The 16807-nt window shown below is 51.2% G+C and overlaps 1 protein-coding gene and 1 long non-coding RNA gene across 2 annotated transcripts; both read left to right on the top strand.

Annotated features, from left to right (window-relative positions):
- Positions 1 to 6628: 6628 nt before the first annotated feature.
- SOX9 (SRY-box transcription factor 9) lies at positions 6629 to 10655 on the top strand. Its single transcript, XM_014882776.2, has 3 exons — positions 6629 to 7468; positions 8324 to 8577; positions 9144 to 10655. Exons 1-3 carry the CDS (start codon positions 7038 to 7040, stop codon positions 9914 to 9916), a joined length of 1458 nt encoding a protein of 485 aa, XP_014738262.2. The 5' UTR covers positions 6629 to 7037; the 3' UTR covers positions 9917 to 10655.
- Positions 10656 to 13183: 2528 nt separating this feature from the next.
- On the top strand, positions 13184 to 16475 carry LOC148221542 (uncharacterized). The gene is made up of 2 exons (XR_015807789.1): positions 13184 to 13549; positions 13897 to 16475. It is a non-coding gene; the product is annotated as an uncharacterized LOC148221542 (long non-coding RNA).
- The last annotated feature ends 332 nt before the right edge of the window (positions 16476 to 16807 follow it).

Below are 16807 nucleotides of genomic sequence, written 5' to 3'. Positions count from 1 at the left end.
CATAGAAACTCTTAGGCCCGGTTTTAAATCGATGTTCAGCATCAAATAAAAGATTTCCAAAGCCTGAGCAGCCAGGCCCAGCTCTAGGCCTGGCTTTAAACCCGTGTACATTCACCTCCAACAAATCCCTGTTTATTGCTCAGCACAGCGATTTTTTTACAGAAATAATCCCCGTGTAAATAAACTCCCCACCCTGAGCAAACTCGCAGGGATCCCGGTGCAGATTTCTCTATTTTTCAAATAAATCATCCCCACACACCCCTCCTGGAGCTCTGGCAGCTCCAATTCCCAAAATTACAGCTGGAAACAACCCAAACAAACAATTTTACAACTTCCAGAAGTCCCAAAAAAAACCCCCCAAAAAATAAAAAAATAATTAAAAAAAACCCCAACCCAACATCTCCATCACCCCTCTTTTTTTTTTTTTTTTTTTTTAATTGAAATTATTTTTTTTTTTTTTAATTCTGTCGAATTTGAGGAAATGGGTGACCCAGGGACATCTGCAAACCATTAGGGTCCAGATTTCAGGTAGCTCCCAGCAACACGTGCTGGCCACATTCCACCCTCCGAGGAGATTTCCACAACTTTCCTTCTCCAAATAAACAGTCTGCATTAGGCAGGAGCTGCACAAACAGGTAAAGAGAATGGCAGTTTTATTCCCCCCACCCCTCCTCGACCAGTTCTGATGGATATTTTTTTTTATTTTTTAATTTTTTTTTTAATTTTTTTTTTTTTTTTTTTCTTGCAAAGCTGGTGCTTGGGTTCTGTAATTGGAGAGCAGAGCTGGGCTGGTTTGAAATTCCAGCTGATGGGATGATGGCACGGAATTTTGCTCGCTGTGGGGAGGGGAAAAAAAATGAAGATATCGACGTGAGAATGGATCAGGAGTTTAGAGTTGAGGGTGGAATAATTTTTTTTTATCATTATTATTATTATTTTTAAGCAGGTTTTGGAGCTCGTCGAGAAATTTTCATTCTCTCGGACCTAAAAGACATTTCCTGGTGGTGGCACCACCAGGGGACATCCCTGATTTCTAATAAAAATGGGGAAAAAGAGGTAGGAAATGATGATGCCATTCCCTGCAGGACTTTCCTCTTTTTCTCTGTATCCCTCATTGATTAAAAAAAAAAAAAAAAAAAATCAGAAAAGTGGGTAAATTGTGCTGCCAGCATTCCCTGCAGGGAATTATTCCTTTTCTCCACATCACTCATTTCTAAGGAAAATATTCCCACCAAGAGATTTTTCCTTTTGTCTTTTTCACTCATTTATAAGAAAAAAAATGGGTAAAAATCGGTGAATTATGATGGCGATCCTGTGTCTCCAGCATTCCCTGCAGGGCGTTCTCCCTTTTCTCTGAATCCCTGATTTCTAAGAAAAAAACGGATTCCAATGGGTAGAAAAATCCCATTTTCTGCAGCGTTCCCTGCAGGGAATTTTTCCCTTTTCTGGAGAGCTCTGATTGTTAGGAATGAAAATTTTTTTTTTTTTTTTTTTTTTTTGTCCTCATTCCCAGAGTTTCCCTGGGGCTTGGATCGTTTTTCCCGGGTGATTGGAAGCAGATCCATGGATCTCAGCGTTCCTTGGAGCAGCAAATCCGAGGGGATGCTGTGCCTGGAAAAACGGGAAAATCTAAAAGTATTCCCAGAAATTAAATCTGCACTTTTGAAGCAAAAAAAAGAGAATAAATTCATAATAATTCTGCTTTTTTTTTTTTTTTTCCTCCAGGAGAAAACCCTTTGGGAAGGCAGGGGGAACATTTTGGGGAGGGGATTTCCATCCCGATTCAAACGAGAGGGATAAATTTTCCATGTAGGCAAAATCTGCAGAGCTCGGAGCCAAAAAAAAAAAAAAAAAAAAAAAATCCTGGAGCATAGAAATGAAAAATTAAATAAATAAATAAATAAATAAATAAATAAATAAATAAAGTGATTATTCAATAAATAATGGAATAATAAAATCAATCAATCAATCAATATTTCCCTCCTTCTCTAAATCTCCAGATTAATCCCTTTAATCTCCAGGAGGGGACAAAAAAAAATAAAAAATAAAAAAATCCCAGGAGCATTTGTGACGTCCAAGGCTGTGCCCGGTGGTTTCCAGCTGTGGGAGAAGGAGCAGAAAAAAAAAGGGAATTTTTTTTTTTTTTTTTTTTTCTGTTTTCCAAGGTGGAGGCAGAGCCAGGGAATGCTCTGAGCTCCCTCCCCACTCCCGGGTGGGAATGGCAATAAACCCACCCCAAATTCCAGATTTTTCTCCCCAAACTTGGGGAGCTGCCCATCAGCACCAGGATTTCTGTCAGCAGAGCTAAAAATCGCGATTTTTCCTCTCTTTTTCCTCACGTTCTCCTCTTTGTAGCACTTCCCAACCTTTTTTTCATGGGGTTTATTCTCCTGAAATTCCAGATTTTCCTTCACTTTATTCCCCACAGCGAGTCCCTCTCTACGGTGTTTGAGGCATAAATAAAAAATGAATTTATTTCAGGCATTGCCTTGGAGTCTTCAGGCTGCTGTTATTTCATATATCCAAAAAAAAAAGGGGGGGGAAATTGCTGTTCTCCAGGTTTTTTTCAGGCATTCCCAGGATTTTCCAAGCTTCAATCACACTCTCGTGTCTGCAGCTCAAGGGATGATTATTATCCCGAGAGGCCAGAGAAACAGAACTTTAAAAATTCCCAAAATCCCGAGGAATTCTCAGCTGAATTTACAAAATGCATCCAGTCCCAAAAGAATTTTCAGCTGAATTGACGAAATTAATCCAATCCCAAAAGAATTTTCAGCTGAATTGACGAAATTAATCCAATCCCAAAAGAATTTTCAGCTGAATTTACAGAATGAATCTGACCTCATCCTGAAATTACGAATTTAAAGGCAATTTTTTTCAGGAATTAATTTCCAATTAAAGGCCCCAAGGCCGTTCCCCATCAGCTCCTGCTCCTGATTTTATTCCTGCTGATTTTATTGCACTGGATTATCTGGAATAAGAAATGGGATCAAGGAGTTCCACACTCACCTCACGTCCACCACAAATCCCATCCCTGCACAGGGAATATTTGGGATAGGAGGGAAATCTAAAATTTCCCACTTGGAATGGGCTGGGAAAAGGGGATGGAGGAAAATGAGGGAAAAGCAGAATTTTCTGTGCTGAAAGGGAAAACCAAGGACAGGCTGAACCTTCCCTGCTCCCGGGGAAAAGCCGAAATTTGGGAATATTTGTGTGGGAATATTTGTGTGGGAATATTTGTGTGGGATGCAGCCCCGCTCTCGGATTTAATAAAATGTCACTGATGAGGAGTTAATTAATTAAGCTGCAATTAACGGAGCTGCCAAAACTTCCCTCCCAAAACGCCGGAGCGAACATTCCTGGATAAATCCGAGGGCACAATCGCACCTGGAATTTTTTCATTATTTCGGGCCGTGGATCAATAATCCATCGAGTTTTGATATCAAAATTCGGAGTTGTGCTGCAGGAACGCCTCTGTTTTTAGGGAATTCCTCCACACCCCAAAACCTTCCCGGTTTTCCCTCATTGCAGCAGGAGTAGGGAAAGTTTTTTCCCGGGACCAGCGGCTTTTCCTTGGATTTCTCGCCCACTGGAGGGGGTTTGGTGGCGGGGCAGAGGGGACACGGTGACATCACAGCATCCCCTGGGGAAATTTTGCCAATCCCAAATCCCGGGGCTCGGAGCAGAGCCTGAACCTCGCCAGGGTCAAAGGGGAGCAGGATCAACCCCCCCCCCCCCCCCCCAAAAAAAATAAAATCCATAAAACTTCTTCAGCACAGCTCATCTGAAGCACTGCCACGTTTTAAATTTGGACAGAAAATCCTCCCCAAATCCAAACCCTCGGGTCTGTTCCCTCCACTCCCAAAATTCCCGTCTCCCCCACTCCCCGCACTAACGCTTGGAAAGATTATTCCCCCCAAAAAAACAGGGATTTGATTTAGCACAAGGAGCAGGAAAAACCCTTCAAACAGGGGCTTTAATCCTCGCTAAAAACCTTCCCTGCTCCCCGAGCTCGCCACTTGGGATAAAACAATGTTAATTCCAGAAAGAAAAAAGAAAAAAAAAAAAAAAAAAAGGAAAACTTCCATCCTGACGGGAAAGCAGCAGCAGCAGCTTTTAAAGGCAGCTTCCACACGGCTGTGATTAATCAGCTTGTCCACCTTGTCCAAATAGCCCATCGAGCAGTAATTAAAAATAATAAGCCAGAAATTATCAAATCACACACAATAACTGCAGAGCTCCTTCCCCTTTCGCTTTTGTTTATTGTTCAAACTTGTCAAGCCCCTCGCCCTGCTCCGAGCAGCCTCTCCGGGAAGGCAGAGCCCCTCGCAGCAGATGGATTTGCAGGATGAAAAATGTCCTAATTATGACCCTTTTTCATTCAATCCGTGACCCTCCTGAATTATCTCACCCTTGTTTCTGCCAATCAGCAGCAGGGCCAGGGGACAATTCTGTTGTCACCAGGTTTTGCTCCTCTCCAGGTACATTTTGTTCAGATTTTTGGCCCCAGCAGCTCCAGCTGAGATCAGGACAATCTCCTGCCTGCATTTGCTTGCATGTTCTGCAATAAATGTATTTACTACATGAGATTCTTGGAGTTAAATTCCAGCATGCACCACCCTAGAGCTGAGATTACCCAGGGGAAATAATCCAGATTATCTCCTGTAGTATTTGCTGGAAGTTTACCTTTTTCACCGCAAATAACAACGCAAAATGCAGCGGCCCTCTCCTGGAATATTGGATATTTAGCAAAGCAAAGGAATACAACTCTGGGAAAAGCGTCCTCGGTGTTTCAGGAATAAAAATCCTCCAAATCCCCCTGGAGAAAAGCCCCGCTCTGCTCGCTTGTTCCTTCAGACAAAGGCTCTGGAACAGAGCACAGCCACTTACCTTTAAACTCACCCAAAGCAAAACTACTTCCCAAAAAAAAAAAAAAAAAAAAAAAAAGTTTGCAAACAAAAACAAAACAAGGAAAAAAAAAAACCCAACCCAAAATCATCACCAGAACCTAAAGGAAAACTAAAAACAACCAAGGAGAGTGGGGTTCCAGTGCGTTTATTCACAGCTCCTTCCCCGCTGCCTTGTACTTTTATTTTATTTTATTTTTTAATTTTTTTTTTTCCTCCAATACTTTGAAATCCCCCCTCGTCAGGGCAACGACGACAATCGCGACAGGGCACGGAGGCGGCCGCTGCCCCGAGGATTGTCCGGCCGCACAAAGGCTGCGAATTAAAGCAGCGAATTAAAGCTGCAAATTAAAGCTGCAAATTAAAGCAGCTTCGAGAAAGCCCCGACTTTAACGCTCGAGTTGCAATGAAAAATTCTGGGCTCCGGGCTTTGGGAAGCGAGCAGAGCCCGGAGGTTTCTGCCCCCGAAAGGCGCCGGGGGAGCGCGGGGAGAAGGGAGCGAGGTGGGAAGGGAAGGGAAGGGAAAGGGAAAGGGCAGCTCCCAGCAAATCCCTTTCTCCTGGAGCCTGAAAATCGGGATCTGCTTTATTGCCCACCTGGATGGGGATTGCAGTGACAGCCCCGATTTCGCTCTGACCCGCACGGGAAAGCCGCTGGCGGCTAAAAAATGTGTGATTCCTATAAACTCATACAGATTTCTGGAAAGAGAAATGCCTGCAGTTATCCACAGATAACCCCGGGAGCTGCCGGGCTTTCGTTTCGAGGACGAGACTTGATCAACTCGGCAAAACTTTTATTTTTGTGCAGAGGGGGAGGGAAGGGGACGCTCCTTCCCCGGGCACAGCTCCAGGCCGGGGGATGCGGCACCGGGATCAGGAACCGGGATGAGGAACCGGGATGGGGAATTGGGATGAGGAACCGGGATGCGGGACCGGGATGGGGAACCGGGATGCGGGATCAGGAACCGGGATGGAGAACCGGGATAAGGGTCCCGCAGCCCGGTTCCCGGTTCGGTGCCGAAGCCACCGGGATGCGGAATAAGGATATAAAGAGGAATAAACGGGGAACGCGCGGATGTCGCAGCGCGGGGTGGGCGGAGGGACGCGCCGGACCCCCCGTCCAAAACAAAACAAAAAAAAAGTTGAAAAAGGAGAAAAAGGAGAAAAATCCAAAGCGCAGCAGCAATTTCGGGCTCTCTGGGCTCGGCCACCTCCAGGCCCCCCGAGGTCGCCCCCGCTCTGTCCCCACGGTCCGGGGATGGGGGGGGGGGGCTCAGGGGGCGCGCCCGGCCCCCCCCGCCCCCCGCCCCCCGCGCGCGCCGTTCCTGAGCCTCTGGCGCCCCCTCGGGACGGAGCCGCGCAGCGCCCGCGCGCTCCTCTCCGCGCGTCCCGCCCGCCTCCAGCGCAGCGCTCCGGGCTCATCCGCGGGGATTCCAGCACCGACCCGACCCCACCCACCCACCCACCCGCGGGGCACCGAGCCGTGCGGGCCGCGGCCGCTGGCGCTGTCCCCGCTGGCGCTGTCGCCGTCGCCGCCGCCTGTCCCGCCCCGCTCCGGGCCGTGCCCCCTCAGCGCGGCGCGGCGCCGCGAGGCCCCGCCCCCTTTCGCTCGGCTCGGCCAATAGGAGCGGTGCGGCCCCCGCGGGCCGAGCTCTGATTGGCTGCGGCGCGTCGGGCGCGCGGCCCCGCGCTGGGTATTTGTGCGCGCGGCGCGCGGCGGCCGCAGAGCCGCGCTGGAGACCGGCGGGGCCGCCGCGCCCGACACTGCCCCGGCCGCTCGCCCTGCTCCTCCTGCTCCTTCTCCCGGCCTCGCCAAAGTTTTTTTTTTTTGTGTGTGTTGTTTTTTTTTCTTTTCTCCCCTTTTTGCCTCGTTTCGGAGTTTTTTTTTTTGGTTTTCTTGTATTTTTTGTAATTTTTTTTAGCGTTTCTGTGAGGAGGAGAAGTAATAAAAAGTTTTTTGCCGATTTCTCGCGGTTCTTCCCTCTCCTCTCCGCAGCCGGTGGAGACTCCGTTTCTCCGAGTTTTTACTCTTTTTAACCCGTCCCTGCCCCTTAGCGCCTAACTTTTTAAATTTTTGTTTTATTATTAATATTTTTTTCGCCCCCTTGCTCCCCCTCGGCCACTTTCTCGCATGAATCTCCTCGACCCTTTCATGAAAATGACAGAAGAACAGGACAAATGTATCTCCGACGCCCCCAGCCCCACCATGTCGGATGACTCCGCCGGGTCCCCCTGCCCCTCTGGATCCGGCTCGGACACGGAGAACACCAGACCCCAAGAGAACACCTTCCCCAAAGGGGACCCTGACCTGAAGAAGGAGAACGACGAGGACAAGTTCCCGGTGTGCATCCGGGAGGCGGTGAGCCAGGTGCTGAAGGGCTACGACTGGACCCTGGTGCCGATGCCGGTGCGGGTGAACGGCTCCAGCAAGAACAAACCGCACGTCAAGAGACCCATGAACGCCTTCATGGTGTGGGCGCAGGCGGCCCGCAGGAAGCTGGCGGACCAGTACCCGCATCTGCACAACGCCGAGCTCAGCAAGACCCTGGGCAAGCTCTGGAGGTGAGTGCGGGGCCGGGATGCCCGTGGCGAGCGGGGGATGCGGAGCGCGCTGCGCCGGCGGAGAGGATGTTGCGAGCTTGGAAAACGCGCTGGAAAACTTTTTTTTTTTTTTTTTGCGGAGTGTAAAAGCGAGTTTGGGCGAAGGAGAAACCAGAATAGGAAGGGGGAAAGTTGGGAAAGTCGTTCGGTTTTTGGTGTTTGGAGGTGGTTTCTGTTCCCAAGGAGGGGGGACCGTGCGGGAGCCCCCCGGGCTGGCCCGGCCGTTGTTTGTTTGCGCTGCCGGTGCGGAGGAAATGATGGATTTTTGGGGATTGCATCAGCTCGGGCCGGGCCGGAGGGAGCGCGGGGCGATGCGGGGAGGGAGGGAGGGACGGTGGGAGGGTGGTGGCGGTGAGTGGCGCAGGGCCGGGTGGCCTCCGAGTGCCAGAATAAGGCGGGGAGGGGAGGAAAAGACGAGGCGAGTGAGTCACCTGGGCCACCGCGTCCTTGGGGAGTGCGCGAGGGGCAGGGGGGGGATCCCCAAACGATGAAACGAGCGAGGAAAGCTGGGATGTCCCCAAAGCGCCCGGGGACAGCGGGATGTGCCCACAGGGTGGGGAGGGCGAGGGCTGGACCCCGCTGCCACTCCTGCGGCTCTGGTATGGCCACCGAAAGAATCGGGGGGGCGACAAGGGGGTGACAACCAGCGAGTGCCGGGGACAAGGAGGTGACAACCAGCGAGTGTCCCGGACAGAGGGGTTCAGGTTGTGGGGGGGCTTTGGGAGGGATCCCAGGGCGGGATTGACGCTGGTGTCACCGCTCAGCGCCCACCCTGAGCCACAAGTGACCCCTGCCCTCCCCTCCGTGTCCCCCCAGGCTGCTGAACGAGAGCGAGAAGCGCCCGTTCGTGGAGGAAGCCGAGCGGCTGCGGGTGCAGCACAAGAAGGATCACCCCGACTACAAATACCAGCCCCGGCGGAGGAAGTCGGTGAAGAACGGGCAGGCGGAGCAGGAGGAGGGCGCGGAGCAGACCCACATCTCCCCCAACGCCATCTTCAAGGCGCTGCAGGCAGACTCGCCCCAGTCCTCCTCCAGCATCAGCGAGGTGCACTCGCCCGGGGAGCACTCGGGTAGGTACCCAGGGAGCCTCCGGGGGGCACGGCACAGCTGCACAAAGCTCAGCCCAGACCGGGCTCGGGTTGGGGTTGGGTGTGGGGGGGGAGGAAGGAGCCAGGAATGGAGTGAGAAAAGGGAGAAGTGCCCACGAGCTGTGCCCGTAGCCCGGGCACACAAATCCTCACCCCGATGTGCCACTGCAGCCACTTCCCCCCGTTTGCCTGTGAGAAACACGAACCCGTGCTTTTTAAAAACCAAAAAAACGCCCCAAAACCGTGGCCCCGCTACAGCTCAGGTCTGAGAACGGTGCTGATGGGGCTGGGCTCTGTGTCCCTCACACGTGGACCTGTGTGTGACCCGTTCACAGCATTGTCACTCCTGTCACACCCCTCTCCTTCCTCCCCCCGGGCCAGAGAGCCAGAGCCCCTCCGTGCCCCCAAAAACCAGCCCAAAGCCATGGCTACAGCTGAGGTGTGAGTGTGGTGCCGACGGGGCTGGGCTCTGTGCGTGACCCGCAGACCGCGGGTGACCCGCTCACGGCATTGTCACCCCTGTCACACCCCTCTCCTTCCTCCCCCAGGCCAGTCCCAGGGGCCCCCCACGCCCCCCACCACCCCCAAGACGGACCCACAGCCGGGCAAGCAGGACCTGAAGCGGGAGGGCCGCGCTCTGGGCGAGGGTGGCCGGCAGCCGCCCCACATCGATTTCCGCGACGTGGACATCGGCGAGCTCAGCAGCGACGTCATCTCCAACATCGAGACCTTCGACGTCAACGAGTTCGACCAGTACCTGCCACCCAACGGCCACCCGGGCCAGCCGGGCCAGGTCACCTACACGGGCAGCTACGGCATCAGCGGCACGGCGGGGACACCGGCGAGCGCTGGCCACGTGTGGATGGCCAAGCAGCCGCCAGCGGCGCAGCCACAGCCGCAGCTGCCGGCGCTGGGCACGGAGCAGAACCCGCAGCAGCAGCAGCAGCAGCAAAGGACGCACATCAAGACAGAGCAGCTGAGCCCCAGCCACTACAGCGAGCAGCAGCAGCACTCCCCGCAGCAGCAGCAGCAGCAGCAGCAGCTGAGCTACAGCTCCTTCAACCTGCAGCACTACAGCTCGTCCTACCCCAGCATCAGCCGCGCTCAGTACGAGTACGGAGAGCACCAGGGCTCCTCGGGCTCCTACTACAGCCACGCCGGGCAGGGCAGCGGGCTCTACTCCACCTTCAGCTACATGAGCCCCGCGCAGCGCCCCATGTACACCCCCATCGCCGACACGGCGGGCGTGCCCTCCATCCCCCAGACACACAGCCCGCAGCACTGGGAGCAACCCGTCTACACGCAGCTCACCCGGCCCTAAGAGAGAGAGCAGCCAGGCCAGGAGGAAAAGCGGCCCGTTAAATTAAAAAAAAAAAAAAATTAAAAAAAATTAAAAAAAAAAAGTTCATAATAAGCGAGAAGAAGAAAAAAAAATAAGAAGAAAAGGAAATTTTTAAAAAGCGCAAAAGCGGCAAGAACGAGTTGCCTCGGACTGGTTCGGTGTTTGAAATTGAAATGATAAAATTGATAATTCACAAAAGACGCTCACGTGGAAGCTGGCGGGGAGGAGAGAGCGCCTCGAGCCTTCTGCACTACAGCATCCTCCAGGACCCGCTCCCAGCCCCAACATTTGGGACAGACTTTGCCAAGGACTGGACTTGAACTCTGCTTCTTCCAGCGTGGAGAGGAGATTTCCACCCAACCCGCCCAGCTGGCTCCTTCTCTGGACTTTTGTAATGATTTTTTTTTTTTTTTTTAGCAGTAATTAAAAGAAAGACAAAAAAAAATTTAAAAAAGAAGAAAAAAAAATGGGGGGTAAAAGAGAAAACTCAGAGTCCTCTGTGAGGAATATTCTCTATTTTAAATATTTTTAGTATGTACTGTGTATGATTCGTTACCAATTTGAGGGGATTTATACCTATTTTTTAGAGATTTTTTTGGAAATGCTCTTATTTTTCCAACAGCTAAAAAAGAAATGACACTTAGTGGAGCAGCCCTAGGTTTTCTTGCAGAGGTATTTTTGTATAGAGAAGTGTCTTTTTTTTTTTTTGCTCTAAAAATGAAACTAAACCAGCGTGCTCTGCCCTGGGAACCCAGCACTGGGGCAGGGAGCAGCATGGGAGAGGCTTTATTTTTCTAACTCGTAGCAAAACCAGCCAGCAGGAGAACTTCACTTTATTTTTTAATAACCTTGAGCCTTAAAAGAAAAACAAAAAGAGGAGAAAAAAAAAAAAAAAAAAACTCGATGGAGCAGCCCCAAAGTGCTGCTGAGAAGCCTTAAAGAGCCCCGTGATAATCAGTGGCCCCGGGCTGAGCCCGACCCCTCCGGGCCCAGCCCAAGGTGCCAAACCCAGCCAGGGGCTCCTCTCCGCCTGGGACACGGCACAGATCCTTTAAATTATTTATTTGGGGGAGAAGAGCAGCTCTTAAATCACCGTTTTCCTTGGGTTTTGTTGTTTCCATCTCCCCTCCAGGTCCTTTCAGAAGCGTTGTGTTAGTGGGAGCATTTATTTGGAAGGTGACCGTGCCTGTTAAATTATGGTCTGAAACTGTAACCAGTCCTTTATTTATCTCTTTAATTCCTTTTGGTTGTTGTTATTATTATTATTATTATTCTTTTTGGAATCTGTGTCCTGGGTTTGTACAAACTTTGTGCTCTTCCTTTTTTTTTTTTTTTTTTTTTTTAATTTTGTTTGAGGTTTTATTATTATTTTTTTTTTCTTTTGCCTTCGAGGAGAAACTGGAAGAAGAAAAAAAAAAAAAAAAAAAGAAAAGAAAAATGAGATTTGTACAAACTAAAGATTGCAAATGTAGCGGATCACTGAATCATTTGCCTTGTTTCCTGCCTCAGCTCTCTGGGACACACGAGCTCGTGCAAGGACGAGCCCCACACCCGGCCCTGCTGCAGGGGTGGCACCGTTTTAGCCTTCAACCCCCCCCCCCAAAAAAAAACTGCCTGGGAGAGGTGGGGGGGGGGGACACTGATTTTGGTGAAGCTGTGGCTGAACAGTTAAGGATTGCTTTTTAAAAAAGACAGCAGACTTTTTTTATTTAAAAAAAAAATGATATATTTGTTAACTTTTTTTTTTTTAGGGATTCAGTAGGAGAAAAAAAAAATCTTAAAGCACTCTTATAATATGGCATCTTTCTATTTCTGTATAAAAGCAGATCTTTTTAAAGTATTTCTGTAACTTAAAAGACCTGTCCTTTAAATCATATTTTGTCTTTAGGTAAGTTTGGTTTTGGTTGCAAGATCCTTCTCTTTGTGAAACTTACCTTTTTTTTTTTTTGTTCGTTTGTTTCGTTTTGGTTTGGTTGTTTTTTTTTTGTATATTATTGTTTGCAATAAATATACATTGTATCAAAAGTTCCACCTGCCCCAGGTGTGGGATTTATGCTTGGGATTATTTTATCAGGATTTTTTAATCAGGATTTCTTTATCAGCCTCCAGGGGACACGGAATGCTGGATGGGTTTGGGGTGTTCCCCCTCCTTTATCCAAGAAAAAGCAGAGCCAGGGAATAAATGGGATTGGAGAGGGACAAATCCAGACTGGCCAGCTCAGGGTGTGACCCCCAAAGGGGTCACCTGAGCTCCAGTTGTCCCCAAATTTTGCTGGCTCTGGCCTCCCCTGGGGTCTCTGCTCGATTTTGGGGTTTGGGCTTTCAGGTGATCCTTTAAAAACTGCTGCAATCCTCCCAAAAACCCCAATTCTGCCAAGCAGGGCCTGTGTCCTGCTCAGGATCAATGTCCCCCCCCGGCTCAGCCCAGCAGGGATTTTTCCAATCAAACCCATCCCAAACCAATCCCTGCTGGGGATCTGGAGCAGCTCAGGCCAGGCTTTGTCACCTCCCCCACTGCTGGGGTCACCAGAGTCCCTGCAAGGCCACAGGTGGGAAAACTTCTGTAAAAACATCCCAAATTCCCCCCGGAGCTGCAGCTGGCACGGGGCTGTTTTGGGGAACCAGGAGAAAGCAGAGCCGGGGAATAAATGGGATTGGAGAGGGACAAACCCAGACTGGCCGGCTCAGGTGTGACCCCCAAGGGGACACCTGAGCTCTGGCTGTCCCCAAATCCTGCTGCCTCTGCCCTCCCCTGGGGTCTCTGCTCTGCCCTGCCCCCTTCAGGGCTCACTTCCAGGAGTCAGGTGGAGATTTTATCCCCCTTGGAATCTTTTCCTGGCTGGAAAACCCTCTCTGATCCCATCCCGGCCACACCACAAGCCCTCCACAGCTCTGCCGAGTGTTTTACACTTCGGCCAGGAGCCCGCGGGGATTGATTAACTCTGAGCATTAATTGGGGTCAGTGTCGCTGTGCTGTGCCGTGTGGGAACGCTTTGATCCCAGACATTTCTCCTCCCTGCCCCACTCGGACTTTGCCCGCTGCAAGTTTTTGTCCTGGCTGCTTTTTGGGATAAAGGAACAAACACAGCTAACTCCGGGTTTTAGGGAGCTCAGTGAGGCCGCAGCACTGCGATTCCATAAAGCAGAAAATGTTTTTCCCAGTGCTCGTGTGGGTGGGATGAGCTGGAAAAAGCCCAAAATTAGGACAGACATTGCCTGACCCTGCAGGGCTCGGGGTCAGGAGGGACCTTTCTCATCCCACCCCAATGGGAGCGGGGCAGATCCCGCCGCGATTCCTGCTGGAATTCTGTCCCACCCCCAGCCCTGCTCAGCTCCCCTCTCTCCACTTTCCCAGCAGAAGCATCCCGGGGATTTCTTCCTCGCTAAAACCCCAAAAGAACAAAGCTCCTGCCGCCGCCGTTCCGTTCTCTATTCGCTTTTGGGTCCCAGCGGGCAAAGCCGAGCTGGGCACGGGGCAGCTCCGGGGCCAGCCCGGGAGGGGAGAACGCTGGAAATCCTCCCAGCTCCGGGCAGCCTGTGCTCGAAAGCAGAGCAGGAGGGGTGGGGAGAGAAATCACGGGCCAAGGGAACTCTGACAATGCTGCAGGGCAGGTTTGAGCGCCGCAGATAAGGGAGGGTGCGGGGACAGACAGAGGCGGCTGCAGCGCTGTGGGGTGGGGGGGACATCGGCAGAGCCCCCCCAGATTCCTGCAAAAATCCGGGATAAGGGTGGGCAGAGCGAGGCTGAGTCCTGGCTCCTCGCCCTTGCGCAGCGCCGGGAGGAGTTGGGTTTTTTCATCAGTTCTGGGGGGAAAAACGAGCGCTGATAAAAACAAATAAAAGAGGGAGAAAGTTTCCAGGCGCATCCCCGCTCCCTGGGACATCCCGGCTCTGCGGGATCGCTGTCAGCTGCTCCCTTTGGGGAGAAAAATTCACTTCTTTTTTTTTTTTTTTTTCAGCCAGCTGTTGGTGCTGACATCGCCTTGGAGCCGGGGCTGTGTCCCGGAGAGGAGGAGACGGCAGGAGCCGTGCCGGAATACCGGGATGTGGGGATGGGGGAATGCCGGGATGGGATGCAGGGATTTGGGGATGGCAGGATGCACGAATGGGATGCAGGGATGTTGGGATGCAGGGATGCAGGATGCTGGGATGGGATGTGAAGATGCCAGAATGTTGGGATGTTGGGATATTTGGATATTTGGATGTTGGGATATTTGGAAATTTGGATATTTGGATGTTTGGATGTTGGGAAGTTTGGATGTTGTTTGGATGTTTTTGGGATGCTGTTGGGATGTTTTTGGGATGTTGTTGGGATGTTGTTGGGATGTTGTTGGGATGTTTTTGGGATGCTGTTGGGATGCTGTTGGGATGCTGTTGGGATGTTTTTGGGATGTTTTTGGGATGCTGTTGGGATGCTGTTGGGATGTTGTTGGGATGCTGTTGGGATGCTGTTGGGATGTTTTTGGGATGTTGTTGGGATGTTGTTGGGATGCTGTTGGGATGTTGTTGGGATGTTGTTGGGATGCTGTTGGGATGTTGTTGGGATGCTGTTGGGATGTTTTTGGGATGTTTTTGGGATGCTGTTGGGATGCTGTTGGGATGTTGTTGGGATGTTGTTGGGATGCTGTTGGGATGCTGTTTGGATGCTGTTGGGATGTTTTTGGGATGCTGTTGGGATGCTGTTGGGATGTTGTTTGGATGTTGTTGGGATGTTTTTGGGATGTTGTTTGGATGCTGTTTGGATGCTGTTTGGATGCTGTTGGGATGTTGTTGGGATGCTGTTGGGATGCTGTTGGGATGTTTTTGGGATGCTGTTGGGATGCTGTTGGGATGCTGTTGGGATGTTGTCGGGATCTGCAGCGCTCAGGGGGGAGCAGGGATGCACAGCCCTGGAGCTGCTGGGATCTCCCTCTGCCCTTCCCGGCTCCCTCAGGCAGGAGGAGATTTCTCAGGAGTGAAAATTTCCCACAGTTGGGATTTGTTTCCCTCGGGATTACTCTCAGCCCCTGGCAGGGAAATGATATCCCAATTTCAGGGGGAAACCTCATGGGGATCTTCACCCTGCACAGTCCAGATCCACCACCCCAAATCCCAATTTCAGGGAAAAACCCCATGAGGATTTGGACCCTGCACAGTCCAGATCCCCCACCCCAAATCCCAATTTCAGTGGTTGAGTCCCCACACCAGAGTTTCTCCCATCTGGAAAGGATTTAACCCTGAGTTCCCGAGGTGACAGCTCAGACGTGCTCCCCCAGCCCAGCACAGGTAGAACAGAGTTTCTGTCCCCTCACAGATGTGTCAGAAGGGGAAAAAAAAAAACCGAAAAAAAACAGTTTTACATCTGATTTCCCTGCTGCCAGCGTGGGGATTAATTACACACCTCGTCTGGGCAGGGCCCAGCTATCACCATGCAGAGTCTCGCTCCATAAATTTTCAGCTGCTAATAATAAGGCTGGACAGGAGTTTTAAAGCTTCAGTAGACAGTTTACAATTAACCTACTCCTGTCAGCTGGAAAATCACCTTAAAATGGGATTCCAGTTCACGTCTGAGTCGCTTGGAGTGAGAGTTTCACTTTCTGAGAGTGAGAAAGTGCCCTGGAAACTCAGGGAAGGCACCGGGCAGAGCCTGGGGAAGGCCCCGGGGGCGGTTCCAGCTCAGAGCTGACCTGAATTTCTCCCAATATCAGGGCAGATTTCCCCAGGGATCCCACGGGCCTGCCAGCCCAGCCCTTGGAAGCTGGAAATCAGCTCCATGAGTCTGGGAGCTTTTCAGACTCATCCCAAACAAGTTGGTTTGGTTTTTTTTACCAAGGAGACAAAGCACACCTTGGATTTAGCAGCTGGGGGAGAAGAAAATGTGAATTTTGAAGCCCCAAACTACCAGAGATGCCCAAGGAGTGACAAAAACAGAGCACAGGATGCACCCACCTCACCAACCCCGCTGCTTCCTGATCCTCCAAGGGATTTTTTCCAAGTTGGGAGGTGAATTCCATCAGTTGGAGCCACCATCCTCAGCTGAGCCAGGGGTGCCCAGGACGCCCCTGGAGCTCAGGATGTCTGACACCCTCTGCTCCCTCTTTTAGCAGCTCACTCATGACTTTTAAAGAGAAAAATCATCCTAAAAAGAAAATATGGGCTTTTACTGCGAGGGAGGGGAGGCTCTGGAATAGAATTCCCAGGCTGCCCCATCCCTGGAAGTGTCCCAGGAGCAACCTGGGATAGGGGAAGGTGTCCCTGCCATGGCAGGGCTGGGAATGGATGGGATTTAAGGTCCCTTCCCACCAAACTATTCCATTATTCCGTTCAGGGAAGCTTTGGGATCCAAACCTCGTGGATCCTCCAACCTCACAGGTTTATCCCTCATCTTTTCCACAGCTCCGAGGTGAAACTTCCCAAAGTTCCCCCTTGAAACACCTTTGAAAAGCGCCAGTAACGAAATCCACCAGCGAGGAGCAACTTGGGCAAGGCGGGGAGGGGGGTGTGAGGAGCCGCCCCGTCATTTTCTGTGATTAAAAGGCAAATTTTATTCCTGGAGAAACTTGGAAGCAAATGTGGCGTTGCCATGGTTTCACACCCACTGGCTGGAAATGACAATATTAGCAGGGTGACCTGGTAATTAGAAACTGTGCCCCCAGGTCAGGCTGCGGAGAAAATAAAGAGAGATTAGGGCGTGCTAAAGACACCGCATAATGCTGCGGGCTCCTGCGCTCCCCACCTTTTATAAGCGGCCCATTTAAATGCAGATTCTGACTTTCCACCTGGGGCTGCTAATCTGTCTCACAGCCAGATCAAACAATGAGGCAGCGCTCCCGCACTGTGGGGCCGCGCTGCTTTGGGGCTCGGGCTGTCCTGGGGTCCCCAACGCTGCCT

This window comes from Sturnus vulgaris, chromosome 20 (assembly GCF_052056855.1).
Source record: "Sturnus vulgaris isolate bStuVul1 chromosome 20, bStuVul1.hap1, whole genome shotgun sequence".
Classification (NCBI taxonomy): Eukaryota; Metazoa; Chordata; class Aves; order Passeriformes; family Sturnidae; genus Sturnus; species Sturnus vulgaris.
The sequence above is the reverse complement of the archived record's forward strand: the minus strand, read 5'-3'. Positions and strand labels throughout refer to the sequence as shown.

Coding starts and splice junctions, on each gene's coding strand:
- SOX9 (XM_014882776.2), top strand. CDS start 7,038: ATGAATCTCCTCGACCCTTTCATGAAAATGACAGAAGAACAGGACAAA. Junction 7,469..8,323: donor ACCCTGGGCAAGCTCTGGAG/GTGAGTGCGGGG, acceptor GTGTCCCCCCAG/GCTGCTGAACGAGAGCGAGA. Junction 8,578..9,143: donor CTCGCCCGGGGAGCACTCGG/GTAGGTACCCAG, acceptor TTCCTCCCCCAG/GCCAGTCCCAGGGGCCCCCC.